This window comes from Echiichthys vipera (assembly GCF_963691815.1).
Source record: "Echiichthys vipera genome assembly, chromosome: 11".
NCBI lineage: Eukaryota > Metazoa > Chordata > Actinopteri > Perciformes > Trachinidae > Echiichthys > Echiichthys vipera.
Window position 1 is genome coordinate 21,804,445 of NC_139836.1, and position 14,110 is coordinate 21,818,554.

Below are 14,110 nucleotides of genomic sequence, written 5' to 3' on the forward strand. Positions count from 1 at the left end.
TGATATCAGATGGTATGCAGAACAACAAACAAACCACTCATGCATGTGTTCACTTCTGCAAAGTAATGAAATTGGAAACAATGCCTTATTTATGTAGCAAAGTGGAGGACAAATAAGAGACGAGAGATAAAGAAAATTAAGAAAGAGAAGACAGAGGGCGTGCAGTAAGTAATTAATTTCAAGATGGAATTTAACTGTAGAAAGGAAAAACATCTTCATTTTGATGAAACAGTTGCAAAGAAGCAGAGTCAGACTGTGAGCATTTATTTTAAAAGGGAGATTAACTGTAAGATAGAAACAATGAACTCAGCACTCTGAATGGCAGCCAGGGTTATTCTTGATCAAGCTGAATAATGCAGGACCCCAGGCTAAGCCCCATAATGAGATAGGAGGACAAAAACAACAACAACAAAAAGGGTGTGGGGTGGGCATCAGTGCATTCCTGTCCTATCCTGACATGGTGAGCTTTTTACTGGGGAAGAGCAGCCTGAGCCCAAGGCACATTGAGTTGTTACATAACATGGTCAGCAGATGGTCTACACAAGCACAGATGTGTGTGTTTGTGTGTGTGTGACTGAGTGAGTGTCAGAGGGACTGCTATTAATCCAGCCATGCGTGGAAATGGCTGTACATACATGGGTGTCTTGGGCAGTCTTTTTGTATATATCAGTGAAGGAAGTGCTCTGCATTTGTGACTACTATTGGGAGTGCACACTAGGCAAACAGATGTGACTGCATTTGAGAGATTTGTATTTATAAGAACAAAACCGCTTTAGAGCATGCATGTTCTGGTGAGCGTTAAGTTGTTTGTGTTTCAGTATGCATACTGTACCTTAATGTTCATATGAGCATGAGCAATGTTTTTCAATGTAGAAACATCTAAGGCAGAGGAGTATTGTGCAGCTACAGACCAACAATAATGTTACAGGAGTTATATGGGTTTTTCCTCTTTCAATGCCTGCCTAAACTCGAAACTGGGTAACTCAACTCCTGTTTGTCTTTATTTTCTAATCTATTCACATTCTTTTATTTTCAATTTCCAAGGGGTGTTATCAACAGTGCAGCGCAAAATGCCTCCGGACACAAAAAGTTGGATAAACCTAAGACCAATGACAGCAACAAAATGGCATTACTTGCAATGGCGGCCGAGTCACAAACATTCTCAAATTACAGCTAAACAGTACACTAAAATGTGTTTCTGAAAACATTTTATGCAAGAAATAGGCAATACAGTAACAGGATATTGAGTCATATGTGATCAGTGTTGCCCAGTTCGACAGTTTGATCTAAGTTTTGTGAGCCTGAAAAAATGTGCTGAAAGGACCTGCAGACTTGGCAGTAACGCTGTCAAGTCATCATCTCAAAACTGCCCCACATCATAAAAACAGTTGTGATTGGTCCACCTAGTTGTCTGAAATCTGTCTGAATGGGAGAGTGGCCAGACATGTCTGCAAGAACAAATGAAACATGAGTTTGGAAGATTCATCCCCTTACCAGGCTAAATGAGGGTCCTACTAACGTTGCCATCTGTAGAGTCATACTGCTAGCATGGGTAAGTATAGTAGTGATACAAGAGATAATGAAACTCGTGTCAGTGTTGCAATGTTGGTAAATATTACAACAAATCTTTACTTCTGAGATATTAAGACCCATGCACAACAGACCAGGCATACACATCCACACATAGCAACACAAGATAAGATTCACTGAATATATGGTAATATTTGTACATTAGTTCAGTTGGATGGCTCCAGCTACAACTGGGAACTTGATGGAACTGGCTCAGACAGTTGCTGTGGTGAACTGTGCAGGGGATGTGATGTGCATGAGATTAGGACTGAGCATTACGGGAATGGAGAATTAAAGATTCATGAAATTAACTTTCACGTGGTCACCCAGTCTACATGCACCACCGCACTTTAGATAATGAAATGTCTCTAACTGCAGAAATACAGACTGGATAAGCTTTGCATTATGCTGTATACTGTGCATACGTTGGTGTCTGCAAATCACTGTGTGCTTCCTCCTTTGACTGTATCATCTGATGAGCATATGTTAAATCTCTTTGTCCTCCAGCCCTGGGGACAGACACTAACAAGATTCATCACAACATAGGAAGTTTAATCGAAATTGAAGCTGTGGTACTTCAGTCAGTGATTTTGAATTTGTGAAATTTGACATTTATATCCCCACTAGTTGCTGATGCAAGGCAGCTCATGTCATCATTTTTGTAAAACAAGCGTGATGGCAGACAGCAAAGAGAGAGGTCTTACATTAAAGACTGCTGAGACAGTGCTGTCACCATGGAGCTCTTCTGTGCTGTTGCCAAAGGGGTGCAGCAGACCCTGGACCAACATTCGGTGACACAATTCCTTCGCCTCCTCTTCTGTAGACCCATCTCCACGATGAGTACACAGCCAGTCCAACAAAGTACGACCTGAGAAGTAATGACGTGTAATGAAGACATACATTTTTTTTACACTGAAGAAGGATGCTAGGATGAATAAATCCCAATTCTTGAATTATTTTTAGATATATCTACAGTCAAAGTGCTCAACAAGACACCTTGTTTTACTCTGTAGAAAAGAGATCAGTCTCAGTTTCAGATGTGGTAATTAAACACCTACACGTGCAAACTCTATTCACGCCATTTGCATGAGGGTGACAGGATAGATGGTGTTAATTGTGCAGTGCAATGAATTAACTAATGCCAAATGACAATGAAGATACAAGTTACCATGCATATAATAAACTGTTTTTAAATTTTTACATTGTGGATTAGCTTGATATGACTCATGCTCATATAGCCATAGTAAAACAAAGTCTGTGCTGTGAGACACTTTTCATAATATAAAAATCCTTGACTAGGTCTGGATCCCAGATAAGGAAGAATCCTGTTTCTCCATGGTGGCAGGTAATAATTGGGGGCTGGAAATTTAATTTATGACGGACATCAACAGAGAATGTGAGGCCTTGAAGCCAGCTCTGCTACTTCAGAGTCTAACCCTGAGACAGAGGACAGTCAGCTTGATATTTTTTAAACCATGTGATTCAGGGGACAGCACCAACTAAATTAACAGAGTCATATGACTCATGGTCCTGTGGACATTGATTTTGAACACTTTAAAGTTGTGTTTGACAAACGCTTATGAATGCTAACACTGAAAATTGGTTGTGTTTCAGAAACAGATCAGTTTAGGTCAAAGCATTAAAATCCAGAATGTGTTTTATTATTATTATTATTTGTATTTGTATTTATTATTATGATTATTATGATTGTGATTATGATTATTATTATTATTATTATTATTATTATTATTATTATCATTATTATTATTAAGTGTTGTCAGTTGTTTGACAGTTATTTCAGCTTGTGTCCCTCTCTCCTCTTGGTCTTCCTACTCCATCCTAAGGGCCCGATGTGACCTGGAAAATTCCCATGCAGTGCTGAATAAGTCAGTGACTGCGTGATGAAATAACCTTTGGGGATCTGAGTGTTTGTGAACAAAAACAAGAAGCATTATTTCCTATAAAACGGCCAGATGTTAATGATGGAGATACAACAGACCTCCATTATTTGGCTACAAAAAAATTCATCTGATGAAATGAGATCTCGTCATGACTTGTTCTTGTTTTCTAGATAAACTGTCACTTGGGTTTAGCATCCACAAGTGTGCACTGTGTGTGTGCGAGTGCGTGTGCATGTGTCTGTTTGTGTCTTAGCCAGTCGAATCAGAGGATGGCATCGCTCTGGGTGTGTAGCAGTGTTGTCATTTGGTCCTATGATTTATGAGCACAGACCCAGACAGTGATAAGCAGCTGAGCTCTTGAAATGCACCACAACAGAAAGGAGGACAGTGTGGCCCTGTTTTATTATAGGGAGGCATTTGTTCTGAAGACACTTCTCAATAAAGAACCCCTACTGTTTCATTGTGGTTCTCATTTGTACTTTTAAATCATTACTTTATTATCCCCCGTTGTGATCGTGTGCTAATTTGTAAGTCACTTGAATTTAAATCACTGGGCAATTACCATAATCATTTTACAATACCATTGCATAATAACCTAATCTCAAATATCACAGCTCATTTTCCAGCAACAACAGGGAAAGATAAGGAACTGTAATATTTTATTGGAAGGATTCTGTTTTCTCCGAATATGTTGCTTGGCCACTAAAACGTTGTGTCTGTGAGAGGAATCAATATAATTATTGTCTGTTGATATTCTATTCTCTCAGTTAAATCAATGCAATGTACTGTATCTATTCTTCTAACACACATGGCTTGTATTAAATAAAGCCTGATGTAGGTTATTCTGCTCTGCCTTAAATCTCCATTGCTGTAACAAAAACAACCAACTGTTTTATTTTCCAACATGTGCAATCTGCAGCTGAAAATAGTCTGACACACTATTGACTACTGTTTGAATAAAACTTGTTGAAAGCTACAGTTTCCAGCTGTGTCAGAGAACTACTTTTTTTTTTTTTTATGAAAATACAAATTTATGCATTTTTCCCCCCATAAGATTTACCTCTTCAGAAGGAACAAATAGTGCCACAGAATACCAGACTACCACTGATTTTGGCCATTTTATAATTATATAAAATTACCATCTAAATTCATGCAAATGCTTTTGACATATTTTAGAGCTATGACGTAGAATAAGCGTGCCAGAATTTCATTCACTTCCTATGAGACAGACCGCCTTGTTCGTATCCTGATATTTATATCTTTATTTTTCATATGAAATATATTCAGAAATAAAGCTGATTGCAGACGCCTATGTGGATGGGATTAATCATTCCCATGTCCTATGATAGCCTGCCAGATTATTGTGCCTTTCGGGAATTGCAGACCAGATTATACAACACGTGGTGTACCCCAATGATACAATGCCATATGGTGCTGTAACTTCTCCTCGGTATCATCCAGTTCATAATATAGGACTAGTAGTTCATAAAGTTGGTAGCAACCTCTAATCGCTACTACTGGCATCACAGTACCATTCAATGCAATTATTTCCAAGTTGTGAGGTATGATGCTAAAGGTTTCGGGTTTATTTTCCATACATCGGGAAGAGAGGGGGTCTGCAACCAAAACTCTAGTCTATATTTTATTAACAGCAATTCAGATCTGTCTGATTGAGTTTTATGTTGCAACTCAGTTACCTGTGTTATATGTGACTCACCAGAGAAGACATCCAGGTAGGGTACTGTTGTCGTGGAAGTCTGCCGTCCATAATGTGCTCTCCTGGAGCCCAGTGTCCAGTACGTACCGCCTGTGGCACTCTTCTCTGGCGTCTCCTGCTCAGGAAATTTGGCCCTACCATCCTGCCTTCCTCTTAGTTTATCCAGCTCTTTGAACCAGTCTGCAGACTCACTGAGAGGCCCAGCAATGGAGCAAGACCTCTGCTTGTGCCTCCTAAACCCCTGGGTTGATTGCACTGAAGCAATGGTGGCATCTGTTTTCCTGGGCACGTTGGGGCTGGTAAGGGGGGAGCTAATTGGAGAGGTGAGCTGCCTGGTGGTGGTCTTAACATAGGAGGGGTTGACAGGAGGGTAGAGTTTGACAGTGGAGGGGGAGGTGGTGGAAGATGTACGTCTAGGCTGAGAAACAAGGGCACCATCTGTTGTTAGCTGACTAAAAGATAAACTACTCTTCCTCCTTTTAAGGGACAGGAAGTCCCGTCTCCCAGTTTCCACTTCCTCCTCCCTCTGCATAGACAAATCCATGCTGCTTGCACTCTTGTGAGACACCATTGGCCCCGCCTCTGCCACCACAGGATCCAAGCGGACACTTGGCACACGTGTGTTTTTGCTCTGTGCAGCCTGATTCGCTTGAGGCTGCTGTGGGTACAGGACCGGGCTCTCCAGGTCATCCTGGGGCTCCTCGGCACTCTCATACGATGTGCTGGTGGCTGAAGTGTCAGGGAAGCTATATGAGCTGTTAGTCTTTGGGATAAGGCTGCCACTGCTTCTCTCTGTGTCCAGGCCTGAAGATGCAGGACCATTTTCACTCAAGGACCCTGGACCATATGAATTTCTTGATATGACACAGCTTTCTTTCTCTAAATTCATATATTGTCCGCTAACTTCTTGAGGTACACATTCTGCACCAACAGGGGGTGACAAAACGTCCTTATCCAGATTAAATAGCATTACCATTTCAGGGGCTTTGTTCTCCTCAGAGGTCGACCCTTCACATAAGTGGCCTGTCGCCGCTTCCAGCCTTTCACCGGCCACACTTTGGTCTCTTATGGCCTGCTGGATGTCAGAGAGCAGGTCTTCATTTTCAGCTGCTGCTGAGTGAAAACTGTAGAGATCAGCATCCGAACCTGAGCTTGTCTTTCGGCCAATCTCATCCACATCTGACTGGTGAGTGTCTGCGGTTAAACAGCATAGATCCCTCTCGACATCAGATAGCATTCCCATCTCATCGGGTGACAGGCTCGCCTCTGCACCGGGTTTGAGTCCTGCTTTGCCCAAGCGTACTGACCTCCCATCTTCCAACACATCCTTAGATAACTCTTTCGCCTTAGATAAACTCTTCCTGATCTTCATGCCGGAAAACACAGAACCCTTCGACTCTGACTTTGATTTCTTCTTACCACTATGTTCTCCTCCTCCTTTATTTATCTTATTGTGGGACTTTTTAGATTTTTTGCCCACATCCCTCTCATCTTCATCGCCATCACAGGAGACTTCCCCTGCTGCTCCACCACTTCCTCCTCCTTTCTTCTGCTTTGTTTCCTGGTTCCCCATGTTCCTGAACAGGCGGACACCCTTGGCTAACAGGCTATGCTGCTGGGGTCGAGTCTGGGCATGCTGGGCTTCCTCCTGGGCTGCTGCTGATGCTGTTTCTCTGTTGGTCAGAGCCCTATCGGAGCTGCCTAATCCCTGCTGTCTGCCCACCACAGTTAAAGGCAGCTGTGAGAATGATGCTGCCTCCCCCAGTGCTGCTGATGCTGAAAGGAGGAGGAGACTGGCACTGACAGCCGCGGGCTCGTTACCACTCACTGCTCGCTCTCCCCCCCTACCCTGCACAGCCTCTCTGACTCCCTGATCCTTCCTCTCTTTTTGCCCCTCCTTTCCATACACATCTGCTCCTGCACGCTCGGCTGTCTTGCATAACGGGCTGCTGGTCGAGCGAGCAAGTCGCTGATGCTCTGGAGTACGCTGTTCTTGTCCATTCTCGATTGAAGGGGAAATAAATTGGTTAGGATGCTGCTGCTGCTCTAAAATGCACTGCTGTTGTTGTCGCTGCTGCTGTTGTTGATTGAGGAGTGAGTGCTGTTGTTTACGGAGGAGGTTGGTAACACTGCTCTTCCTCCTGCCTTTGAAAGTGGTGGTGAAGAAACTCTCTTTCAGAAAAGGCACCTGGGTTTCCACTGTCTTAAAAGTCTGCATCCTGACCACTGTGGCTTCATCAATCTAGGAGGGCTGAAGTTAAGGGAAAAAGAATAAATTAAAATCATATTTTGATGTAGCGCTTTCAGCTTTTTCAAGTGTAAATATTTGCTTATTTTCTTCATCTTCTATGATAATAAACTCTTTGGGTTTTGGAAAGCTGATAGGCTCTGGGAACTTCCTATAGACGTATTCACAATTTTCTGACCTTTTAAACCAGTTGATTTATTGAGAAAAATAATTGGCAGACTAATAAATTAGGAAAATAATAGCTAGTTTCAATCTTTTACCAAAATGGAGAATCTTGTTCCACAAATTGTTTAAACTGCTATTTACGGATAAAATCTTCTTAAGTGATGTTCGATATATTGGGTCTACAATTAAAAACACAGTACTATTATTACAAAACAGTTAATTTACAAACATCTCTTAGACCTTGTAGTGAACATTTGTTTAATTGTGTGGGCCGATGAATGTCTATGGGTGTGGCGCAGTGAAAGTTGGCCATTTGACATTAATTATAAAGATTGCCGTTCTTACTTAAAGAGTCAAAAATAAGTGGTTTAAAGTAAGATTACATATAAAGTGGATGAAACCAATTACCCACTAACAAATACATAAACAAACACAGTACATATGACACATTCTTGAATGCTCCTCATTAAAAGTAAAAATATATTTACCAGAAACAACCAACTCATACATTCATTAAAGTATGCATTTGTTCGAAGTTCAAACACTTAACTGATAAAAGTTTCTTCTTCTTGAGCACTTCTGAACATCTGCTTGGTAATTATTTAACAATATATGACACGAAAAAAGCCTTTAAGTTAGATATTTTTAAAAACCATATTATAAATGACAGTGTACTTGCCTGACTGCTGACTTATCCTCAGTGGTTTAGCACTGACTAAGAAAAACAACACAAATGGGTGTTTGTCTTCGTCTCTGAGCCGCTCCTCAGCCATGGGTCACATGAAGTTGGTATTTTCCTCATCACATGTCTGGTCTCCTTGGCCATCTTCCATTAGCGCTCTCCGGGACTCCCTTCACTAACTTCATCAAGCCTCATCATGGGAACATACAGAACTGAGCAACAGTCAAAGACTACTCTTGTGTTTATTCAGATTCAAGTTAGTGCTAATGTTGTGGTAATGTCAGACATTGATGCGGGAATAATTAACAAACAGAAAATTAGACAAGAACTTAACATAATATCAAGTCAACCAGTATTTTCTATGTATTCTTCATTACACCCTGGTGCCACTTTTAAGTCCATCCCTCCAATCAAGAAATGAGTGTCAGCTGTGGCCTCCTAACTTAGGCTCTTTTACTAGACATGCCAGTGAGCCTAATTACTAATTTAAACATCTACTATAGACCATTTAAGTAATAGGGGGACAATAACAATGGTTCTACAGACTGAAAGATTAGAACATGCCTATAACTGTGAGAGTAGGTACAATTGAAACTATCACCATCACAAAGATAGTGTTATATAATTTAATATTTTACAAAAACTAAAGATCTATTCTTGATTATATTATGCAATATTTTTTAGAAAATGTTTCAGAGGAAGGCCATCAATTATACAGCTGTATGGCCCAACATTCTGCTCAGATAATAAGGTCATACTGTTCAACTCATCCTGGGTAAATAAGGTAAAAAAAAAGTTAAATTAAAATAACACAATCATGACATACAGCACAAAAATAACAGATCATTTCTGTGAAAAAAGGTTTTTTGTTTGTTTATTGACTTAAAATATGAGTATGATTGACATACTTGAAATGTAACAAAATGCTTGTGTTCACCATTTTGGTAGTTTACATTCCCAATATTTGAGTAGAAAAATCTCATATTTTGATGAAGAATGTAGCATGACACTGGAGCATATTGTGTTGAAAGTAAACCAAATACCTACTGATGACAGGCATGTGATATTTTTAACATATCTTTTGGATAAAGGACATAAGCCATACCATAGCATCCGAACTACTAAGTCTTCAGTATGCCAGGTGTCATTATACAGTTCATCCTTTTCCTTCAATACTTTTTGCACACTTTTAAGATTTGGGTGAATCAACAATGTAAAAACCATCTACTTAAGCTAAGAATAACATAATGTGCAATACAAATAAAAATGAAAATAAATTCTTGCATTAGTTCGCATCTTTGCTGATTTCTGTTGGTGTGTTGTGTCTGGCCAGTTTCTGAATAGAAAAAACCTGATGACCAAGACAGCTATCAGTTATATTTACACATCAATTGCTGTAAGTCTTATTAATCAAGAAAAATTTAAATGATATTCGACAAAATCAGGTCATGACATGACTTCCATAATTGTGGCCATTCCTTTTTAATGCAAATTTGATTTTTTTAAATTTTAAATGCAAATGAAATGTAACTACTAAGTACAAGCCAATTCACAAACAGTACAACTTCTGAATAATGGTTGCACAATTGTTATAAAAATTGACAGAAATATAGCCTGGACAACAGATCTTTCTCAAGCCACTAGAGGATGCCATTGCTCTACTATATCAAAGATGGGTAGCCTTTTACAAAGAGTTAGATGTATCATTTTGTAGAAATCTAAAAGACAGTGTACAATCAAAACACACATCTTTATAAATGGACATCTTTGTGTGTGCAATCAATCACTGTGTATCAAGTCAGAAATATCCAAATGTACACAAAGAATATCATCAATGTATAATCATTACTCTTGACAGAGAACTGCTAGTACATAAAACACAACCAATGTACTTATTGTGTCCACCATAAAAACCACAACAATCACATCGAACACAACAGCAGGTCACTGACTGTGGTGCCACACAAAATATACACAACTCAGTTCATCAGAAGAATCATTTTCAGACTGGCTCAAAATTTCAGGAATATCTAGGAAACCAAAAATGAATATCACAAAATAACAGATCGCTGTTGACTGAAAGTAAGTACACAATTCAAGGACTTATTTATATTGGATCAGACACAAGAAAGCTATATCCATGTAGAAAGGCAATATACAGGTCTGATAACAACACATGCCAGTCAAGAGGATGGCAGGTCAAATCAGTACAATGTAGAAGCCTGTGAACGCAAAATATCTTTTGTCTTGGCTTTCAGTGACGTATTACAGATACATAGTTTTGTTTGAAATGCAAAACCACTCTGCACATTACAGATCTAGTTACGCACAGAGAGAAATGATAAGAAATGTGAATCCCCAATCCCATGACAAAGATATCCTTTCCCCTTGTGTCAGTTGCACTTCAAAAAATTCACCTCCATTTTAAAGCCCTTTTCTATGTTTCCACTCAGTTCATTTGCTTTCAGCTGCACAAGCGTGAAATGATGAACAGTTCTTCAAGGACAGAGGGAAAACTTTCATCTCTGGACCTCAGCTTACAAAACACTTTAGGCATACGTACAGCTTTGCTAAATGGATGCACCAACACATATACACACCTTAGGATCACCACATAGGGATGCTATGCTTGACATACCAGCAGAGAAACACATTAAGGATCTCTATGCAAAGAAACTCCACAGAATCAACTGCATGGATGTTTCTTCCCTTCCTTATCCTATGTAAAAATAATTGATTCCCTGTTATCAACCATCCAAACTGCTTTTACGTGGACTCTCTGGGGATCCTCCTGTGGAAGACCACTGACTGCCTCTGTTGGAACTGCTGCTTCCTTCTTTTTTTCTGGTCCCAGCGGCACAACAGTATCATCTTAAAGGTTGTACGGAAAGTCTTGTTGCACAGGGCGTAGCACATGGGGTTGACTGTGCTGTTGACGTAGCACAGCCAGTACCCTACTGCCCACAGGGTCTCCGGGATGCAAACTTTACAGAAGGCATTGATTAACACCATGATGTTGTATGGTGTCCATGTAATGATGAATGCAAAGAGGATGGCACTGAGAGTTTGAGCTGCCTTCTTCTCCTTAACTAAGGACATTCGCTTCCTCTTGGTGATCTGAGTCCGAGCTCGGGTTGCAAAACGCTTTGCCAGAGCTGCGTCTTTGAAGGACAGTGGGACTGAGGGAGATTTGGTGGTGGTGCTGATAGTAATGTTGGTTGAAGTGGTAGTAGTTGTTGGGGTACTATCTGAGACTTCTTTAGAAGTAGCCTGGATGGTAGGCATTGATTGAATCTTACGTGAGCAGAAGCGTTGGTGGTAGCTATTTTCTGAACTGTTTGCTCCATCAGGGGTAGTGGTGGCAGTGGTGATAGTGGTGACTGTTGTGAGGCTGTCTCTGTTATACTCCGCTCCCCTGAGGGGATCCTCCTCTGAGGCTGCATCCAGATCCTCACAAGAGGTGAGTTGGGAGTTGACAGCAGCCTTTATACCAGGCAAGCTGAGAACAATAGAGAAAATAGCATGACTCTGGGAAATCATCTCTTTGCCCCCACAGTCTTCATCCTCTGAAGACCCAGAGTGGTCCAACGAGACTGCAGCATCATTGTTGTTCCAGCTGTCACTGCTGCTCTGGTCTGGATCACCCTCCCCCTGCCGGGTACTGCCGGGTCTCCAAGAACGAACCCCAGGCCAGCAGTGAAAGCGGCCAACCAGTTCCCGACATGTGCTTTTTCTCCGGGACAACCTGGTCAGCTCATAACTGCTGCAACTTCTGGAACTTCCTGTCTGATGGACAAAACTGGCCTTCTCGCCCCCACCATTCCCACCCCTTCCTCCTATCGCACCACGACTTCCTGAACCCTGCAACCCAGCTAACTCCTTTGAACGGTTCTGGGTCTCCAGGTAAATGCGCCAATAGAGAACACTCATTATCGTCACAGGTAAGTAGAAAGCTGCCATGGCTGTGCAGAAGGTTATAGTGGGCTCTGTGAGGAACTGAATGTAGCATTGATCTGAGGGTACTGTTCTTTGCCCCTCAAAATACTGCCATAGTAGGATGGCTGGGGCCCACAGAACAAGAGAAACAAACCAGGCTAGTCCGATCATGATCCCAGCTCGCTTTGTGGTCCGTTTTGCCCTGTAGGTCAAAGGCCTGGTGACTGAAAAGTAACGGTCAAAGCTGATGACCAGTAGGTTCATAACTGATGCATTGCTGGCCACATAGTCTATAGCCAGCCACATATCACATGCCCAGTTGCCCATGGCCCAGTAGCCCATTACAAGATAAGCTGTGTATAGGTTCATGGAGATGACCCCTATAATGAGGTCAGCCACAGCCAAGCTCAGCAGGAAGTAGTTATTGACTGTCTTTAGCTGGCGATTTACCTTGAAGGATACCACCACCAGGACGTTGCCAATAATAGTGACCAGTGACAGCATGCCTGTCAGCAAGACAATGAGGACTACCTGCCACAAAGGATGGCCACCCAAGGGATCAAGGGCTGCAGTTCCATTGCCATTTTGGGATTCTGAGGTGAAGTTTAAGAGTTTGCTGGTGGAAGACGAATTATCATCCAGAGTTTTCACATGAAAACTCAACCACGCTCCTCCACTTCCTCCTTGGTGGAGAGCATTGGATAGTGGGTAGGCTCCAGCTGCTTGTAGTGAGGTGGTAGCAGTCAGGAAGAGACCAGGGTCTGTGCTGTTGGCGCTCATTGTTATGTCCTGGCATATTCTATAGAAAGAGACAGAAAGACAGAAAAGGGATGACGGAAGGGACAGTGAGAGGGAGGGAAGAGGGACTTGTCACAAAGGGAGAAGTAGAAAGGAGGGGAGGATAGAGTGACAGGGAGAATAAAATGGAGAAAGAAGACATGAGAAGCTGTTATTTCTTTTAATATCCAGTAGGTGAGGCTAGAGGCCTACTCTACCGATCTGGATGTCTGAAAGGGCAAATATATATAATATGTTGTCAGTGTTGTATGCACAATGTGAAGACACTGCAAGCCATATATCAAATTAAAACTTGACATCTGAATCCACCGGGCAAGACAGCCAACACTTTCAGTGAGAGGAAATTACTACAATCAACACCTGTTTCTTATGACACCCAGCAAATTGCCAAGACATTTTGCTTACACAAAGGTAATGTATTTTCCCACATGGCTGCCTGGTCTGTAAAGAGGGCTGTGCATAACATTAGATCTCGGACAGGGTGGTTTTCTCCTGTCACATCAGGTGTAGAGGTGGCACGCTGGTGATCTCTATTCAAAATGGAGCTACAGTATATGGTGTCACTCTGTCAGTCAATCACATGCAAAGTGAAACAATTTTCTAGTGAGGTGTTTTGTAACAATACTGCTCAACGCTGTTGATTGATTTGTCTACAATATAAACATAACCATCGGCAAGAAAACAGCAGGTACCTGTTCAAAGACTGAGGGAAGGTACAAACAACATTGCTGGCTGAAGCATGGCTTTAACATTATGTAGGCCTCATCCTAAGTATGGACTTGCAGACAGTACAAAGAATGGAGGACAAAGGGGAGGTATTAAAAAAAGTCCTTTCAGGCCTTGGAAGGTATTCTGACATTTCTTACTTCCTGAATACAAAGATTTTTGGTCTCCACTGGTTTCTCACTAGACTGGATCTAGTGTTCCAGAAGCTCTCTATAATAAACATGGTTTAACACACCACATTTTGGGCAGAGAAAACTATGCAGAGACACAGCCTAATGGTGAAATTGAGAGATAATAGCACTGCAAGAGCTGATAGCAGCATGACCCTTGAGAGTATGAAGTGCTTTTTGTTGTTTGATAGGGATCAC

The 14,110-nt window shown here is 41.4% G+C and overlaps 2 protein-coding genes across 2 annotated transcripts in view; both read right to left on the bottom strand.

Moving 5' to 3' along the window:
- fmn2a (formin 2a) overlaps positions 1-7,405 on the bottom strand; it is a gene marked incomplete at its 5' end in the record, with an annotated part of 36,992 nt that extends 29,587 nt beyond the window's left edge. Inside the window, 2 exons of the mRNA XM_083922642.1 lie at positions 2,274-2,437; positions 5,188-7,405. Of these exons, the coding sequence (XP_083778768.1) occupies positions 2,274-2,437; positions 5,188-7,405 (2,382 nt within the window). The remainder of the gene's footprint in view (positions 1-2,273; positions 2,438-5,187) is intronic.
- Positions 7,406-11,048: 3,643 nt separating this feature from the next.
- Positions 11,049-13,073, bottom strand: chrm3a (cholinergic receptor, muscarinic 3a; the record flags this gene model as incomplete). The annotated part of the gene is made up of 1 exon (XM_083922371.1): positions 11,049-13,073. Exon 1 carries the CDS (start codon positions 12,996-12,998, stop codon positions 11,049-11,051), a length of 1,950 nt encoding a protein of 649 aa, XP_083778497.1. The 5' UTR covers positions 12,999-13,073.
- Between the last annotated feature and the right edge of the window lie 1,037 nt (positions 13,074-14,110).